We start from the raw sequence: 20244 nt of genomic DNA on the forward strand, positions 1-20244 counted from the left end.
CATCTGTAGGAAACACACACACACTGACTGAATACATTGGACTTGATTCACAAAAGCATGATAACTCAGTTATTACGCCTAAAAACTCAGTTATCACGCCTAAAAGCTTTGCACGTGCAAACCAGGGTGCTAAGTAGTTTGCACCATAGTTTACATGTGCAAACTACTTAGCACCCTAGTTTGCACGTGCAAAGATTTTAGGCGTGATAACTCAGTTAAGGAAACACACACACTAACTGAATACATGGTCTGTATATGTTTATCAGATGATGGGGGTATCTAGGTGGACAATCCCAGGAATAAAGAGGTCCTGTTCATCTCTCTGGTGGGCTCCTGTTACTGGATACATCTGTAGGAAACACACACACTAACTGAATATCGTGTATCTATGTGTTTATCAGATGATGGGGGGTCTAGGTGGACAATCCTGGGAATAAAGAAGAGGACCTGCACATCTCTCTGGTGGGTTTCTCTTACTGGATACATCTGTAGGAATCTCACACACTGACTGAATACATTGCCTGTGTGATTATCAGATGATGGGGGATTTAGGTGGTCCCTCCATACTGCTCTCTCCTTTACAAGAAAATAGAGTCTCCTCTTACCCAGTGATGTGAGGTGCGGCTGATTCTCCATCATGGTGTCCTTGTAGAGGTCCGTGTGCCCTTCTATATACTGCCACTCCTGCATGGAGAAATAGAAATCCTGAAACCTTATAGGAACCTGACAATTACAATGATAATGTCACTGTAAGAATATAAGTATGATATGCTTGAATTCGGAGGCCTCAGTCACTTTACATAACTGGTTTAGTAAAAGGACTCGCTCTGCAGAGTGTCTCTTTAGGAAGAATTTCTCTTAGAGAGAAATGAAGACAGTTCTGATGATCAGTACAACATTGTGCTGTGACTCCCAAGACTGTAGCAGAGATATCCAGTGTGTAGGCCAGACCAGCTGGTGACAAACAACATAAGCAAGAGCCATTGTTGTGAAAATATTCTCACAAGTAGATTAAACAATGTTCTCCTAAAAACAAGGGGACAGGTCATTGGAAAATGCAATTTTCCAGTGCATGCGCAGTAAAGACTGTGCTCGTCATGCTATCACGTGTTCTTATCAGCCAATAGCAGGCGATGGGTTATGGATCCATCCCTGCTATATGACGTCACATTTAACTCTTTAGAGGCTAGTATAAAACAGCCAACGGGCTCCAGAGTGCCACTTCTGACTTCCAACTTTCATTTCAACTTTACTTTTATTACTAACTTTCTGTAACTGCATGCTGTATATAGGCCTAAGTGCAACATATCATAGATTATAAAATACAGCCTGGACTTAAGACAGACCGATTCCTTTGCTGAGGTAACATGTAACGAAGATAAGATTGCTGAACCCATCTGTATATCTGTTTACCAAATAAACTCTGTAAACTTTGACGACGTCTAAGCAGTTCTATCTCCTGTGCTGTTGCTGTGATGAGTGTCAAGTTATCGCACTTACTGTGATATGGTGCCAAACAAAGGTGTAGTGTTGTTGCCCATAGTAGACCTTACTTAAAATGAACCTAAACTGAGGAGGATATGGATATTTCCTTTTTAAATAATATAATACCAGTTGCCTGACTCTCCTGCTGATACTGTGTCTCTCATACTTTCAGCCACAGCCCCTGAACAAGCATGCAGAGCAGGTGCTCTGACTGAAGTCAGACTGGATTAGCTGCATGCTTGTTTCAGGTGTGTGATTCAGCCACTCCTGCAGCCAAAGAGATCAGCAAGGCTGCCAGGTAACTGGTTTTGTTTAAAAGGAAACATCCATATCCCTTTCAGTTAAGGTTTCCTTTAAATTTGGTTTTGAGGGAGCTATCCTTAAGGCTATTATGGCATTGTATACATGTCCTGCTGTAAAGATGAGCGCGGCAGGGTTTATTTCTAAAACCTTGCAAATTTCAAATGGCACCCATCAAGGGTGCCCATCTCCCTATCTCCCCTTATTTTTATTTAATAAAGGAAACATTTGAAAAATCCATTAGAAAAAATGATAAGATACGAAGTGTTGTTGTCGGTTCCACTAATCATAACATTGGACTATTTGCTGATTTTATCACTAATTGACCCGATAGGATCCTTTGAACAGGTCTCCCTAGCCTTGCAGGCCTTCACAGAAGTTTCTTACTATAAGGTGAACCAACAAAATCTTTATTGTTAGGAATTCACATACCACAGCAGAGGAAAGAAAGGATCAAAACGAATTTCCCATTTCCCTGAGCAAGAAAAACCATAACGTATCTGCTCTAAACCCACAGCTGAACTCTGGTCCCCTACCTTTCGTGTCCCTACCTCTCCCTCTAGATTGTAAGCCTTTGGGCAGGTTCCTCCTCCTTTTGCGTCCTACCTGATCATGCACCTCCATTACTGTGCACCCATGCTATGCATCTGAGTGAACCTAACTTGCCTAATCTCCATGCTCCATCCAGTGACTAAGCATTACCTTGTACTCATACTGTGCTGTGTGATCTCCATGCTCCCATCCAGTGACTGACTAAGCATTACCTGGTACTCATACTGTGCTGTGTGATCTCCATGCTCCCCTCCAGTGACTGACTAAGCATTACCTTGTACTCATACTGTGCTGTGTGATCTCCATGCTCCCCTCCAGTGACTGACTAAGCATTACCTGGTACTCATACTGTGCTGTGTGATCTCCATGCTCCCCTCCAGTGACTGACTAAGCATTACCTTGTACTCATACTGTGCTGTGTGATCTCCATGCTCCCATCCAGTGACTAAGCATTACCTGGTACTCATACTGTGCTGTGTGATCTCCATGCTCCCCTCCAGTGACTGACTAAGCATTACCTGGTACTCATACTGTGCTGTGTGATCTCCATGCTCCCATCCAGTGACTGACTAAGCATTACCTGGTACTCATACTGTGCTGTGTGATCTCCATGCTCCCCTCCAGTGACTGACTAAGCATTACATGGTACTCATACTGTGCTGTGTAATCTCCATGCTCCCCTCCCGTGACTGACTAAGCATTACCTGGTACTCATACTGTGCTGTGTGATCTCCATGCTCCCCTCCAGTGACTGACTAAGCATTACCTTGTACTCATACTGTGCTGTGTGATCTCCATGCTCCCCTCCAGTGACTGACTAAGCATTACCTGGTACTCATACTGTGCTGTGTGATCTCCATGCTCCCCTCCAGTGACTAAGCATTACCTGGTACTCATACTGTGCTGTGTGATCTCCATGCTCCCCTCCAGTGACTGACTAAGCATTACCTGGTACTCATACTGTGCTGTGTGATCTCCATGCTCCCCTCCAGTGACTGACTAAGCATTACCTGGTACTCATACTGTGCTGTGTGATCTCCATGCTCCCCTCCAGTGACTGACTAAGCATTACCTTGTACTCATACTGTGCTGTGTGATCTCCATGCTCCCCTCCAGTGACTGACTAAGCATTACCTGGTACTCATACTGTGCTGCGTGATCTCCATGCTCCCCTCCAGTGACTGACTAAGCATTACCTGGTACTCATACTGTGCTGCGTGATCTCCATGCTCCCCTCCAGTGACTGACTAAGCATTACCTGGTACTCATACTGTGCTGTGTGATCTCCATGCTCCCCTCCAGTGACTGACTAAGCATTACCTTGTACTCATACTGTGCTGTGTGATCTCCATGCTCCCCTCCAGTGACTGACTAAGCATTACCTTGTACTCATACTGTGCTGTGTGATCTCCATGCTCCCATCCAGTGACTAACTAAGCATTACCTGGTACTCATACTGTGCTGTGTGATCTCCATGCTCCCCTCCAGTGACTGACTAAGCATTACCTGGTACTCATACTGTGCTGTGTGATCTCCATGCTCCCCTCCAGTGACTGACTAAGCATTACCTGGTACTCATACTGTGCTGTGTGATCTCCATGCTCCCCTCCAGTGACTGACTAAGCATTACCTTGTACTCATACTGTGCTGTGTGATCTCCATGCTCCCCTCCAGTGACTGACTAAGCATTACCTGGTACTCATACTGTGCTGTGTGATCTCCATGCTCCCATCCAGTGACTAACTAAGCATTACCTGGTACTCATACTGTGCTGTGTGATCTCCATGCTCCCCTCCAGTGACGGACTAAGCATTACTTGGTACTCATACTGTGCTGTGTGATCTCCATGCTCCCCTCCAGTGACTGACTAAGCATTACCTGGTACTCATACTGTGCTGTGTGATCTCCATGCTCCCCTCCAGTGACTGACTAAGCATTACCTTGTACTCATACTGTGCTGTGTGATCTCCATGCTCCCCTCCAGTGACTGACTAAGCATTACCTTGTACTCATACTGTGCTGTGTGATCTCCATGCTCCCCTCCAGTGACTGAGCATTACCTGGTACTCATACTGTGCTGTGTGATCTCCATGCTCCCCTCCAGTGACTGACTAAGCATTACCTTGTACTCATACTGTGCTGTGTGATCTCCATGCTCCCCTCCAGTGACTGAGCATTACCTGGTACTCATACTGTGCTGTGTGATCTCCATGCTCCCCTCCAGTGACTGACTAAGCATTACCTTGTACTCATACTGTGCTGTGTGATCTCCATGCTCCCCTCCAGTGACTGAGCATTACCTGGTACTCATACTGTGCTGTGTGATCTGGTTTTCTTGTATTCCTGTATTGTCATATTGCTGTTTGTCACCCCTAAATATTGTCTGTAACCTTAATTAATGTCCAGCGCTGAGTAATATGTTGGCGCTTTATAAATACAATAAATAAATAAATAAATACAAGTCCCTAGTTCCCCTTCTGTTCTCTATAAAACTAATTATGTCCCCTTACTCTCGGCTTTAAAAAGGAAACTGCATCTCTAGCTAAGCATGAAGTTTCGTGGGCAGGTCGGCTTAAAGGGGAACCGAAGAGAGAGGCATATGGAGGCTGCCATATGTTTTTCCTTTTAATCAATACCAGTTGCCTGGCAGCCCTGTTGATTCTCTGCCTCTAATACTATTAGCCATAGCCCCGGAACAAGCATGCAGCAGATCAGGTGTTTCAGACTTTAAAGTCAGATCTGACAAGACTAGCTGCATGCTTGTTTCTGGTGTTATTCAGACACTACTGCAGGGAAATAGACCAGCATGGCTGCCAGGCAACTGGTATTGATTACAAAGAAATAAATATGGCAGCCTCCGTATACCTCTTACTTCAGTTCCCCTTTAATGTTTTTTTAAGATATTAACATTACCAAAAATTTTATATTACTTTAGACAATTCCTTGTCAAGTGAAACAATCTTTCTTTACTGAACCTAGGCGAATTTTATCCCAATTTTTATGGATGGGTAAGAGACCAAGGGTAGCTTTTACAGTCCTTACTACCTGGAAAAAGATGGAGGGATGGGAGTGCCTGACTTGGAAGCGTATTATTCTATATCCTCCAACACTTTATGCTATTGATGGACGGATGATGAGTATTATAAGCATTGGTCACAAATAGAAAGATTTAGAGCTAATCGATCTCTCAGGTCCTTTCTCATAGGCCCCCGCTTATTAATCCTAGATCTATTATTGTTCCTATCCAAATCACACTTCAAGGACAACTGTTGTGAGAGGTTTATGGAGGCTGCCATATTTATTTCCTTTTAAACAATACCAGTTGCCTGGCAGCCATGCCGATCTGTTTGGCTGCAATAGTGTCTAAATAACACCTGAAACAAGCATGCAACTAATCTTGTCATATCTGACAATAATGTCAGAAACACCTGATCTGCTGCATGCTTGTTCAGGGTTTATGGCTAAAAAGTATTAGAGGCAGAGGATCAACAGGACAGTTAGGCAACTGGTATTTCTTAAAAGGAATATGGCAGCCTCCATATGACCTCTGCTAAAACAGTGCAGGAAATTTGGGTGCAGCCGGCACCACCATAGGCCGTAAAAGGAATTACAGCTATAGCGACACACAGTGAGTAACTTTGGCACCGTCAGAAGACACAGTTTAAGTTACTTTTAAAACATTGTAATTTGGCCACCAGCAATAGCTGGAAGAAGAATTACATAATTCTCTAATCCCTACCATCCACGTTGACCTGGAGGGGGAATAGAACTTAACACCGCTGGGACTTGTGCAGTAACAGGGTGAGCCGTATATCGGCTGTATCCTGCGCCCAATTCTCCCGGCTGCGTATTCATAGGTACGCGCCTCCATATACCTCTCACTACAGTTGACCTTAAACTGCTTTGACACCGAAGCAGTATGAATCTATGTCCAGCAGGTGGTGCTGCTGCTCTGACTGGACGTAGATTCTACTGCTTCGGTATTCCGCATCGCTGCTGCTACGACGATCTCACCACTCTATCCACGCCGCAATTCACTCGCTCTGCCGCTTTCATTGGCTCCTGAGCGCGGGATGGCTCCCATTGATAGACAGCATCAGGAGCCAATGAAAGCGGCTCCTGACTGGCTGACAGCACTCTGCCGTCATAGAGACGGCAGAGGGAGGGGCTTGTGGCAATGGGACAGCGTTGTGACTGGAGAGAGCGGCGGGTATGTGCGGCGATTCGTCGGTATGCTGCGGTTTTTGGTACCAGCAGTCTCTGGTCCTTACGGGGGCAAAGACTGCTGGTACGGAAGTGGTTAAAGAGATGTATATCCTCTCTCCACAACAATCCGCTAGACTCCCCTCTCTAACTAGACCTTTCATTAATTTCATATATACAAATATACCAACTGGAGAAAAAAAAATAGAATATAGAGTAATAAAGTGACACGTGCTAAGACTGGATAAAGCAAACGCCTGGTGTTCAGGTGTCACGCTGCCTCCCGGTAAGCAAGCCTCCATCCCCGCTCTGTTGCCTCTCTCTTCTCCTTCTGACTCTGCCACTACAACCTCTCCTCCTTCTCTACTCCGCTATCACCTCCTTCCTCTGACCCTGTCATGTTTCACTCCTCCCTTCTCCTTGGTGGTGCTGCACTTTCCACTTCATCGCTTGATCTCCATTCATCACTCCACATTTTGGATTATCCAGTCTCAGCATGTCATTTTATTACTCTATATTCTATTTTCTTTCTCCAGTTGGTATATTTGTATATAAGCACTTTGCACTTTATCAGAAAGCCTGTGGGTTTACATTTGGTTTGTGTATATATAATTTTGCCCTATGCAATATACACTTTTTGAGTCATAATCATGGCTGGATTTCCGCACAGGCCAAATAGGCCAGTGCTTAGGGTGGGTGAAAAGTAGTAAGAGAGCTAGGGCGGCTGACACATACCGGCAGCAGATCAGCTGTTGTTCAGAAATCAGCTGTCTGCTCCAGACGCGCAGTTCTCTAGTCTCTCCTGCATATACGCTGGCAGCACGAGAGCGCCCCTCCCTTCCTCTCCACTCTGATGACACAGCGGGGAGGAGGGGCTGAGCACTCTGCTAGCCAGATAGCCAAGTCGGGAGATTTAAGCAAGAAAGAAGACTGGTAGCCATGCGAAGGCACAGTAAGGATGGAGGTGGATGGGGGAGGGGAAACATCATGCATAACAAGTGTCTCTTAGTGAAGTGTGTCTCTCAGTAAATATATTGCTGCTAACTCTCTGTACTACACACAGTCACTCAACCGCTACGGAGTGAGTGCCCAGCTGGAAGCTCTCTCTCTCCACCTCCTTCCCCCTTCTTGCAAGCCTGTAACTACTAGAAAATTAGGCTGCTGCGCACTTGTGTGGGGTGAGAACCCAGTAATCACTACAGCCTTATCTATCAATAAGATAACAGAAAAGAGCTGCGTGGCTATCTGTGTGAAGAGGAGAGCACACAGGAAGTCATAACAGAGCAAAGTCAGGCTTTGATGATCCTTCAATGACTGAAGCCTGTGTGACTCTAAAAACACAATGTCTAAAAGCAGACAAGCCCTATAGGTACATATAAAAGGTGAGGTGCACCTCAATAGATAAACCAATTGGTTGGGTAACAGCCCCCCATAAGTAAGGGTGGATGTCAATGGTACACTCCCCTGATAGGGGTCGCTCTCATGGATATATGTATATCCGCCTGTGGGGGTCTTTGCTGATCCCCCCCCACTCAACGTATCGTCGTGGGGTGTAGCTATCCCACAGGGAGGAGAACCGTGCACCGGGATAACAGGAGAGGTTAGGGCCTATGAACTGACTACCTCAGACCCGATGGTGCCGGGCAGAGTAGGGCCCAGAGTGCTACCTCTCACCAGTGTGTCCCAAGTAGAAGGAAATAGATGACGGAGATCAAGGTGAACAAACGTGCATGGTGCTGTACATATAAAACCTTAATATGAACATATTTCGCCCACTAACAGGGCTTCCTCAGAAGGTGCTATACAATATATACAATATATATAGATTAGTGAATAAAATATCTACACAGAGCCCCCCATCATCATCCCTCAAAGCTTAAGTCAAAGCTGAGTGTGCCGAGTCAGGCACCTGTTTAAATACCTGGTGGAACAGGAAATGAATGTCGCCCATTCAATAGGACGTGTCCCCCGAATGCTGACCGGTACGCAACAGGCATCCCCTCAAGTAATCATCTCGTCGGCACGGGTATGTGCCCACACGCTGCGGGTAGAGAAGCTGTCGCCGCTCATCTCCTGCACCGCCACGATCGTCCCAGATCTGCCGCGTAGATCCCCAAAACAGACGTAACACTGGTGTGTCCACATCATAACCGCCCACTTCCGCCCGTACGACGCCGGACGTAGTCATGGCAACAGGTCCGGCCTAGTGGTAACGTCACATCCGCCGGCAAAGCAGTTGCCCGGGTGACGGGATGTCGGCGTTCAATTGGGCCGCTAGCGGGGAGGGCGTGCGTGTATGCCTGCGATGGGGGCGGTGTACACTTGCGGGCTAGTTGTCACGGTGACGCTGCGTATTGGGGCTAAACAAGGGGGCGGCGCACGGACATATACGTTGTCATAGTGACAGCCATAACAGCATATGCGCATAATGCGTGTCCCGCAGCAATAGAAGTATGGCTGGGCAAGAAAGCCGACACAGGATGTTACAATATAACCCTAATATATATAGGTACATACGGGGTATATATATGTACATACGGGGTCAAAAGCGGGAGGGGAAGATCAAGGAACACATAAATACCCATTCCACCAGTTAAACAGCGGACGGGAAAGGATGAGGCCGAGCGGAATGTGGGCAAATAAAATGCACAGATAACCCCTTAGCAAGGGGATGAACAAAACATAAATGCTTATACACACATAATTTGCACGTTTGTTCACCTTGATCTCCGCCATCTATTCCCTTCTACTTGGGACACACTGGTGAGAGGTAGCACTCTGGGCCCTACTCTTCCCGGCACCATCGGGTCTGAGGTAGTCAGTTCATAGGCCCTAACCTCTCCTGTTATCCCGGTGCACGGTTCTCCTCCCTGTGGGATAGCTACACCCCACGACGATACGTTGAGTGGGGGGGAATCAGCAAAGACCCCCACAGGCGGATATACATATATCCATGAGAGCGACCCCTATCAGGGGAGTGTACCATTGACATCCACCCTTACTTATGGGGGGCTGTTACCCAACCAATTGGTTTATCTATTGAGGTGCACCTCACCTTTTATATGTACCTATAGGGCTTGTCTGCTTTTAGACATTGTGTTTGTAGTGATTTCCCTGGTATTCTCCTTTTTGGCTAGTGTTTGGCCTGTGTGACTGACAGCAGAAATGATCTTACATCTTTCTGCTCATTGTAGACAGAATCCTGCTAGCCTGGTCATAATCTGCAGTGCTTCCTACCTTTACTCCCAGAATGCTGTATTTCATGCCACCTCAACACTCATCCTGCTGTCCTCTCCCATCTCCTGTCACTCTCGCTGCTTCTCCACTTTACCCCCCTCCCCCTTCCAGTCCTTAAAATTCATACTCTCTCATCCTATCTGTCCTCCCCTCTTTACATCTCCAAAAGCATCCCACCACTGTGTCATGTAATGCTTTTAACCCCTGCTATGGGAATAACACTCCTAAATCCGGCCCTGGTCCTAATTGGCTACTTGGAGAGATCATAGGATCATGTGCATTATTGGTTGAATATAATTATTTCTATGAATTGTCATGGATTCAGACCATTGTAAGCACTACTGCCTCCTATACCTTGATTTGAATTGTTTTTATGTATGACAATTTTTGTGTGAATAAAGGCGGTTCTATTTCCTACTTTGAAACTTTGTGAGTGGTGCGGTATGTTATAGGACAGGCATGGGCAAACTCGGCCCTCCAGCTGTTAAGGAACTACAAGTCCCACAATGCATTTGCCTTTATAAGTTATGACTGTGACTGGAAGACTCCTGCAGTGCATTGTGGGACTTGTAGTTCCTTAACCACTTTACCCCTACAGGTGCAGATATCTACGCTCCTTTTTTAACATCCTTTCACAACCAGGGACGGAGATATCCGCACCCCCCGCCGCTACCGCTGCGGTTCGCGCTCCCGCTCGGTAATAAAAAAAAAAAATTTTGAATTAAAAAAAACACACAAATAGTTACCTAAGGGACTGAACTCTTTAAATATTTATGTCAAGAGGGTATAACACTGTTACTTTATAAATTATGGGCTTGTAATTAGGGATGGCCTCAAAACTGAAAAAAAGGCACCTTTATTTCCAAATAAAATATTGGCGCCAAACATTGTGATAGGGACATAATTTAAACGGTGTAATAAAGGGGACAAATGGGCAAATACATTTTAATTACAGTAGCATGCATTATTTAAAAACTATAATGGCCGAAAACTGAAAAATAGTTATTTTTTTCCCACATTTTTTCCTATTTTCCCATTAAAACACATTTAGAATAAAATAATTCTTGGCATAATGTCCCACCTAAAGAAAGCCTAATTGGTGGCGAAAAAAACAAGATATAGTTCATTTCATTGCGATAAATAATGACAAAGTTATAGACGAATGAATGGAAGGAGCGCTGAAAGGTGAAAATTGCTCTGGTGCTACAGGGGTAAAACCCCTCAATTGTGAAGTGGTTAACAGCTGGAGGGCCAAGTTTGCCCATGCCTGTTATAGGATCATCTTGTTCTTCTTGGTTTTGGCATATTGGTTATAATACTTTCTGCACGCTCTAGACCAATGTAGTTATTTCAATCAGCTGTTGGCGCTTGCCCATTTGTTTTTTTGTTATTTGAAACACTGAAACACTGGATCATCCTCAACAAACCCATTATCCCACTCCCCATGTCTCCCTGCCCACATGACTAAGCTACTGCATGGCAAATCTCCAACTAAAGGAAGAACGTCCGAATCGTTATGGAACATAATAGTAACTCTTTAGCAAAATATACCAAAACTTGGGAGTATGACCTACAATCTAAAACACCTCTTCAACAGATTAACGAGGCACTGAATCTAGCAACTAAACTATCCAAACGTATATCTCATTGGGGACTCCTTCAGAAAGTCTTTCTGAAATGGTATATAACACCCAGGAAACTGGCCTCCAGGGCTGTGGAGTCGGAGCAATTGGGTACCTAGAGTCGGTGGTTTCATAAACTAAGGAGTCGGGAGTCAGAGGATTTTTTATACTAAATCTACAGCCCGGGAAAGTATTAGACTAGGGAGTTGAGGAGTCGGAGCCATTTTAAATACCTGGAGTCGGTGGTTTCATAAATTGAGGAGTCAAAGTTGGAGTCAGATGTTTTTTTGTACTGACTCCACAGCCCTGCCTTTGGCCCTAGTCAATCGCACTTCTGCTGGCTCAATTGTGGTCATGTATGCACTCTAATTCATATACTATGCGAATGCCCTGTCATCGGCACTTTTTGGGCAAGTGTGCCGTCATTGATCAAAGGTTTCATGTCTTCAACTAGGACTATTAACCCCAACTTAGCATTACTCAACCTAGGAATGGAAGACATCAACTCAGTCCACAGACCACTGGTTTTCCACATACTAGCTGCTGCCAGAGCAAAACTGTAATGTAATGTAATGTAGTAATGCAAACCTGGAAGCCGCCACATAGTCCGTCCATATCTTAGTTAAAGTGCTTGTTTGAGCAAAACCTCTCTTTATTGTACAAGTAGACAGAGGCGCCAGAAGAATAAAAATCACTAAAAACTGTTAAAAATAGAGGAGGCAGTGGTGGACTTTTCTCCTCCAAGCAGACAAGATTATTATCGTTATTATTAAAAAAAAAAGTTTATTTACATACTCTAAAGTGCTGTGCAGTTATATCCCGCTTCATCAGGCTACAGAACGGAGCATATAACTATGCAGTTCTGGTTCAAAGCTTTGTGGAGCGGTGATACCCCTTTTTCTTCTTCTGATCTACAGAGAGTGACTTCTTAATCCTGAGTGAGGAAAGGTCTAATCTCCCCACCTGCCTTTACAGTGGTTGCCTGGATGGCAACTCTGGTTTGTAAGTATTAATATACACGCTCTATCACATCCATACACCGGTACATACTACGCTATACTGGGCTCTCAGTGTCCCATTTTTGTAAAACCTCTCTTTAGAATACAAAATCAGATGCCGTATCCATAGCACTACTGCCTCCCTATATCACCTTCCCCCACGGCCTGATGGAAATTAGAACCCATAATATTCTAGTCCTTGGTATAACCACAGAAGTGTTGCATCACTATTTTAGTTTATTGAGATATTGTGATAATTTTCTTCTTTTCTTGAATTGGCAGCAATAATGGTCTAAAGGGATATATCTGATATATGAGAGATACAATATAATCTCGTTATAATAAACTCTGGTATAGTAAACATTCAGTAAACTCCCTCTCCAGGTCCTGGCCAATCTCCATTATAAGTCTATGGGAGCAACGCCTGGTACAGTAAACTCTGATATAATAAAACTTGTGTTACACAGTGTACAGTATAATCTCGTTATAATAAACTTGGGTATAGTAAACTACCTCTCCAGGTCCCGGCCAATCTCCATTATAAGTCAATGGAAGCAATGCCTGGTATAGTAAACGCCGATATAATAAAACTTCTGTTATCGTAAACATGTTTTTGGACCCTATGGGACACTGGCTCTGGATATAGTAAACAGTGGACGGAGCATGCGTCATATGTCAGTGTGAAACCCATGGTCGGCTGCTCTCTTCAGGCTGGTTGTAAATGACTTGATGCCTGATAACATTTGTAAGACAAAAAGAATGGCATCGCCGCAGGATATACAGTACTGTACAAATCAGCAGCCTGGGGATAAAATGAGGAATGATGTGAACGTAAACAAAAAAGGATGCAGCATTACCACTTCCACTTTGCAATCACCAATAAAAGTATCGTCACAGTCCTCCTGCGGAGGTATCGGAGCCACTCGCATTACTGATGCGAGTGGCTTACCATGATTGGCAGCGTTTTGAAGAGAGGCTTCATGATTGGCTCAAGTGTGAATAGAGAGTTTTGCAGGACACGGGCTGCAAGTCCCGCCCGCGGAGGTATCGGAGCCACTCACAGGAAGTGAGTGGTTGCTTCTATTCAGTGATGGCTGCAATTTTTAAGGAGCTCTGGATACTGTCCCAGCAATTTGTCCAGCCTGGCTATGCAGCCCTAAGGTATACTTAACCTTGTAGTCCACCAAATGTGTACGTGCTTGTACTGCACCTCAAATGGGAGGACAAAATTGGTCCTATGCAGCAGAGAATATACCAGGGCATGCTGGGCCATTTCTAGGACAATTTCTGATATAGTAAACCAGTTTTCCTGGTCCCTTGGAGTGTACTATAACAAGATTATACTGTAATGGTTTAGTGTTGTTTTTCATGCTGTTAGTGTGCTACGTTCAGTACACTTGTAAACATAAGTTATGTTTATAGACCCAGGTTCTCATCGCTTTCCCCTCAACAAGAGATTAATGACAGGTACTTGATCCAAGCAGTTTGTTGGCTAGGTTGATAAGCTAGCTGGCATTAGCACAGTGGTGTCAATATAGCTTCACAATTCCTTGCATGGATATATTGTCTGTATTTGTAGATATATCCTGGTGATTGGTGTATTGCTATTGCTATTTGTATGTTCAATACAATTTTCAACGTTTAAAAAAATACATTCACCACCCAGACACACCCCTTGTTATTTCTGGATAATGTCCCATAATTCCCAGCACCGCTCACCTCTCCTGTCAGCAGCTCCATCATCTTCCTGGTGATATCTAGTATCTTTTGCTTGTTGTGTCCCTCAGATATCAGGGAGTGATGTGCGGGCACCATGATGGTCACATGCTCACCAGACTTCAGTGGAGAATAGCTCTGTTTTGGAAGACCAAGATTAATGTCACATGACCTCCCAGAAGCCTCCTCACCTCTCTGGTAATATGCGTGTTTTATTAATAGAGATAATAGTGATGTTATGTAACCTCCCAGAATCCTCCTTACCTCTCCAGTCAGCAGATAGATGATCTCCAGGGTGAGGTTGAATATCCTCTCAGTCATGTGACTCTGGTCCTCATCCATCCTCAGTGATGTAATCATGTGATCTGTACAGGATGCTGCTGCCTTTTGATACATAATATATAATAGGGATAGGTTAATTTAGGTTGTACAGTTGTCAGCGGTGAAACGACCCATACATGATCCCTCCTCTCCCCAGCACTCCCCATTGATGTCACTTGTGGGTGGTAGGACCATGCAGAGTATCACAGGAAAGCATAATAAGCTGGTTTATAGCTACCTGTGCACTATACTCAGAGCGTGCTGCAGTCCTGTCCTCCCTCTGCCTCCTCTCCAGCTGGCCTTCTCTCCTCACATCCACCTCCCACTGTTACCATTCTTGTGATTTTACAGCAGTGCTGGTAATGGTAGATGGATGAGGATATGAGGAGAGGCAGAGACTGAGGCTAATAGGAGCAGAGGACTGAAGCCCACTGTGAAAGCCAACTATAAACCAATGTAAATGCATCCTGTTACTATTCTGCATGGAGGTGTGGGAAGGAAGCAATACTGGCGTGTGGGCATGGCTATACTGGGAAAGAATTGGCATTACTGGGGGGGGGGGGACATTACATACTGGAGGATAATGGCAATGCTAGGGGACACGGAGGACATGGCTATACTGGGGACGAAATGGCATTACTGTGGTGGGGGACATTACATACTGGAGGATAGTGGCAATGCTGGGAGAAATGGCTATACTGGGAAAGAAATGGCATTACTGGGGTAAGGGGACACTACATACTGGAGGATAATAGCAATGCTGGGAGACATGGCTATACTGGGGAAGAAATGGCATTACTGGGGTAAGGGGCACTACATACTGGAGGATAATGGCAATGCTGGGAGACATGGCTATACTGGGAAGAAATGGCATTACTGGGGTAAGGGGACACTACATACTGGAGGATAATGGCAATGCTGGGAGACATGGCTATACTGGGAAGAAATGGCATTACTGGGGTGGAGGGACATTACATACTGGAGGATAATGGCAATGCTGGGGGACACAGGGAGGACATGGCTATACTGGGAAGAAATGGCATTATTGGGGTGGAGGGACATTACATACTGGAGGATAATGGCAATGCTGGGGGACACAGGGGAGACATGGCTATACTGGGAAGAAATGGCATTATTGGGGTGGAGGGACATTACATACTGGAGGATAATGGCATGGCTGGGAGACACAGGGGAGACATGGCTATACTGGGGAAGAAATGGCATTACTGTGGTGGGAGACACTACATACTGGAGGATAATGGCAATGCTGGGAGACATGGCTATACTGGGAAGAAATGGCATTACTGGGGTGGAGGGACATTACATACTGGAGGATAATGGCAATGCTGGAGGACACAGGGAGGACATGGCTATACTGGGAAGAAATGGCATTATTGGGGTGGAGGGACATTACATACTGGAGGATAATGGCAATGCTGGAGGACACAGGGAGGACATGGCTATACTGGGGAAGAAATTGCATCACTGGAGTGGGGTGCACCTCAAAAGCAAAGGGCAGCACCAGTACAGAACATAATTAGAAAAGCTCATTAAATCCTATAAATAATGAGGTGTGTGCAGAAGAGGATAATAAACCATTACACATGAATCTCCACCAAGCAAAATCCTCATAAAAACCGCACCACACACGAGCAACCCACCACTCGCCTATACCTATGTCTGTATTAATTCTGTTACTGCAATCTATCTTACAACCTGTGCTATGTCTAAGAGGGATACATTTATCAAGAATCACACAATTACCTCTTCCATCAATTTCCTCTTTTCACATCCTGCAACGTCTGTTCCTGCTGTTCTACATCACTTCCGGTCTGTGAGATTGCCATCTTGTGGTGGATAAGCTAACTGCAGCCTTTGTGTGTGGTATTCGCTTCACTCAGCAATCTATCATTAATTATTATTATTAGTATTATTATTATTAATAGCCCCAGACCGTTGCTGAAGATGTAAAGCTACCATACAGATGTGGCTCTATAGTTACAGGAAGTGTAGCAAATTGGAAGAAAGAGGCAGAATTACTGGAGAAGTTGTCTGGACTGGGATGTCCACTTATGCTCTTATTCAGTGGCGTAGCTAAGGAGCTATGGGCCCCGATGCAAGTTTGTCAGTGGGGCCTCCCAAACACTCTATTAATAACAATTGATACGGTGCACCAAAACCTGCCAATGGCAACTACAGTGTCAGAGGTGCAAGAGGGGGATGGGAAACCACTTGTTAATAGTTACTACTATTCAAAGTATCTATAGAAGTGATTATTATGAGCACAGGACCAATAGAGAGCTAATACTGCAGTTCAGGGAGGGCCCTTCGGGGCCCCTCTGGCCCAAGGGCCCCGATGCGGTCGCTACCTCTGCAACCCCTATTGCTACACCCCTGCTCTTATTGTAGTCTTTGTGGCCCTTTTTTATTTTTTGGAATGGCGTTGAGAACTAATGACCTACCTGTGTGTGTTTATGGGATGAGGGACTATGAGGAAACTGGATTCCCCGGAGGAAACACTGAGAGAACATACACACTCCATGTAAATAATGTCCATGAAGCATACATGTGATTGCTAGCTTGTCTTGTGGTATTGCTAGGTATTGCCATGACAAGGTCTTTCAGCATCCAAGGCTGAGATACTAAAGTGTGCCCCCCCCCCCCCATCTGTCACACATTTATTGCTATCACAGTAAGAGGTGCCCCAGGGCCCCCAACCCCTTAATCTCTAGTTATCTGGCTTGCAGTCACTGCCATGTATCCCCTTTTATTATTTATCTCTGCTTCAAACACAATAGGGGAATGATAGCGGAGTGTGTTGTGCACCCCTCCTACACTGCGCCCTGAGGCTGGAGCCTCTCTCGCCTCTGCCTCGGCCCGGCTCTGTTGCCTTGTGACAACATGAATGGCAGAAAAACTTCTGACACTAACTAGCAGAGAAATGTCACACAACATGATGTGTCAGCACGCAGCATCATCACACCATAATAACAGAGCTCTGTGTAATGCACTGCTGAGTAATAACAGATTATTACACTTCCATGTATTGTGCATGAGAGGCATATAGATGGGCAGCTTGCAGCTTGATGAGGATGACATGAATGCCCCCAAAACATGTGACACTAACAGCGGAAACATTCCACCAATGCAGCAGCAGCACCTGAGATTGTGGTGGTTGTGTTGGCAGCCAGTGTCTGGGGGAACTGAATCAGAATAACTTATTTCACCAAGTACAAAGGCAGGTTGTACCCAGAATTGGTTTTGGCTCATACAGGTCCTGGAACAGTGGGGGTTGGATAATGTCCAAAAGCCAAGGCTGCCATACTATAGTTCTTCAATAAATGGTTAAGCGCTCTGCTCTGCCTGTGCTTTCTGATACACATCAACTATAGCAAAGAAGAAAGCCCCCCCCCCCCCCCCCCCTTCGCGGGAAAGACTCACCAGACTTCTAGGCCTCCGAGGCCAATGCTCGCATTCGGGGTATTGGCCACTTGGGATGTGATACTCCAGCTGGCTGCCTTGGGGAGCATTCATTGGAGGTGATGCTTCTGTAAGACTGGGAATAATCAAGAGAGGATTGCCAGAGAGGCTGCGGGGTGGCCAATACCCCGAATGCGAGCATTGGCCTCGGAGGCCTAGAAGTCTGGTGACCTGAGTCTTTCCCCGAAGGGGGGGCTTTCTTCTATGCTATAGTTGATGTGTATCAGAAAGCACAGGCAGAGCAGAGCGCTTAACCATTTATTGAAGAACTTTTTACCTGATGGTGCACGCATCTAGGAAGAGCGCTCCCACAGGATTATAACTAGATTGTCATCTGAACAAGGATATATGTGGTCACTGCCTGCAACTGTATCTTATTTTTATCTGGGCATTTTTAATGCGGATGTTTTTATTTATTTTACATATGTACATATGTACACAGATCTTTTTGGCCTGAGCACGCTGAAGACACTTAGTATATGACACATACATCTTAGCATTGGACTGTTCTGCCCCCCCCCCCCCCCTCCCTCCTTCCTGGATGGTAGACGGTCTGCAGTGCCAGCATCTCCTTTTCCCCTATCCTCCTCTCAAAAGCTTTTTATTTATTTTAGAAGTACTATTTGACTTGTTATATGAGCGCAGTATCAGGGTGCTGAAATTGTTGTAAATTGCCATACTATAGTGCCACCAATCACTAGCGTCGTGACGGGGGTGCGGGGGGGTGCGACCCGCACCAGGTGGGGTGACCCCAACCACCCTAGAGGGGGTGCGCTGTAATGGAGGGGAGAGCCACAGCCATGGGGAGGGCAGCCCGACCTCCCCCAGGGCTGCCCTCCGTGCTCCCCCCTCCCGACTGCAGAGAGCAATGCGCAGGGAAGCCTGTACTAGACTACTCACCTACCTGGTTCCAATCGCCGCTCACTAGCCGCAAGTCTCCTCTCTGCATACGCTGATACACACGCTGCTTCCTGTTTAGCCGGAAGCAGCATGTATATCAGCGTCTATGCAGAGAGGAGACTGGCGGCTAGTGAGCGGCGATTGGAACAAGGTAGGTGAGTAGTCTAGTACAGGCTTCCCTGCGCATTGCTCTCTGCAGTCGGGAGGGGGGAGCACGGAGGGCAGCCCTGGGAGAGGTCAGGCTGCCCTCGCTGTGGCTCTCCCCTCCATTAGGGGAGGCACCTACCTAATACTGGGGGACAGCTACCTATCTAACCTACACTGGGGGGCACCTACCTAATCTAACCTATAGTGGGGGGCAGCTACCTATCTAACCTAATACTGGGGGGCAGCTACCTATCTAACCTATACTAGGGGGTACCTACCTAATCTAACCTATACTGGGGGCAGCTACCTATCTAACCTATACTGGGGGGCACCGACCTAATCTAACCTATACTGGGGGGCACCTACCTAATCTAACCTATACTGGGGGCACCTACCTAATCTAACCTATACTGAGCAGCAGCTACCTATCTAACCTATACTGGGGGGCAGCTACCTGTCTAACCTATACTGGGGGCACCTACCTAATCTATACTGGGGGGCAGCTACCTATCTAACCTTTGCTGGGGGCACCTACCTAATCTAACCTATACTGGGGGGCACCTACCTATCTAACCTATACTGGGGGGCAGCTACCTATCTAACCTACACTGGAGGCACCTACCAATCTAACCTATACTGGGGGCACCTACCTATCTAACCTGTATTGGGGGCACCTACCTAGCTAGCTAGCTAGCCGATACTGGGGGCAACTATACTGGCTACCTATATTGGAGGCACCTACCTAACTAACCTATACTGGGGGCACCTACCTATCTAACCTATGCTGGGGGCAACTATTCTGGTTACCTATATTAGCCCACTGCCTTACTGTTACAGTAACATTACAGTTACCCCCACCCATGTGATGATTTTTTTGCCGCTGCGCGCTTCGCTTTTTTTGGTGGGGGGGGGGGGGCAGTAAATTATCCTAGCTACGCCACTGCTTTGCATCATATATTATCCCTAAGGACACATTGGGGGGAAGGGGGCAGAAGGAGGTGAAGGTTCAGCAGTGATGGTCCAGTTCTTAATGAGAGAAACCATGGCTGATACAAGTGTAATGCATGGCTGGAGCAGCAAGAATTGGCATCTATCTGTGACATCAGTGGAGGGAGGCTAGTAGCTGTTGGTGATCCACCTCTCATTGATGGAGATTGATATTATCTGGAGACAGTGGTGATGGATTGACTGTGATCACACCACCAGTAGCACTGATGGGTCTTTAACAAACCGCTGTATGCCAGGCAATTCTGGACTCTGAGCTCTTATTTACACCACATATT

The 20244-nt window shown here is 45.9% G+C and overlaps 1 protein-coding gene and 1 pseudogene across 1 annotated transcript in view; one reads left to right on the forward strand and one right to left on the reverse strand.

Moving 5' to 3' along the window:
* The window catches only part of LOC137535848 (uncharacterized), a 147150-nt gene extending 130877 nt beyond the window's left edge, over window positions 1-16273 (reverse strand). The window contains exons 1-4 of the mRNA XM_068257732.1: window positions 16199-16273; window positions 14378-14497; window positions 14117-14251; window positions 606-705 (exon numbers count right to left, since the gene is read on the reverse strand). Coding sequence (XP_068113833.1) covers window positions 606-705; window positions 14117-14251; window positions 14378-14497; window positions 16199-16207 — 364 coding nt within the window. The 5' untranslated portion in view covers window positions 16208-16273. The remainder of the gene's footprint in view (window positions 1-605; window positions 706-14116; window positions 14252-14377; window positions 14498-16198) is intronic.
* Window positions 1-20244, forward strand: part of LOC137537150 (zinc finger protein 208-like) — a 486444-nt pseudogene that overhangs the window by 350519 nt on the left and 115681 nt on the right.

Source organism: Hyperolius riggenbachi, chromosome 10 (assembly GCF_040937935.1).
Source record: "Hyperolius riggenbachi isolate aHypRig1 chromosome 10, aHypRig1.pri, whole genome shotgun sequence".
Lineage (NCBI taxonomy): Eukaryota > Metazoa > Chordata > Amphibia > Anura > Hyperoliidae > Hyperolius > Hyperolius riggenbachi.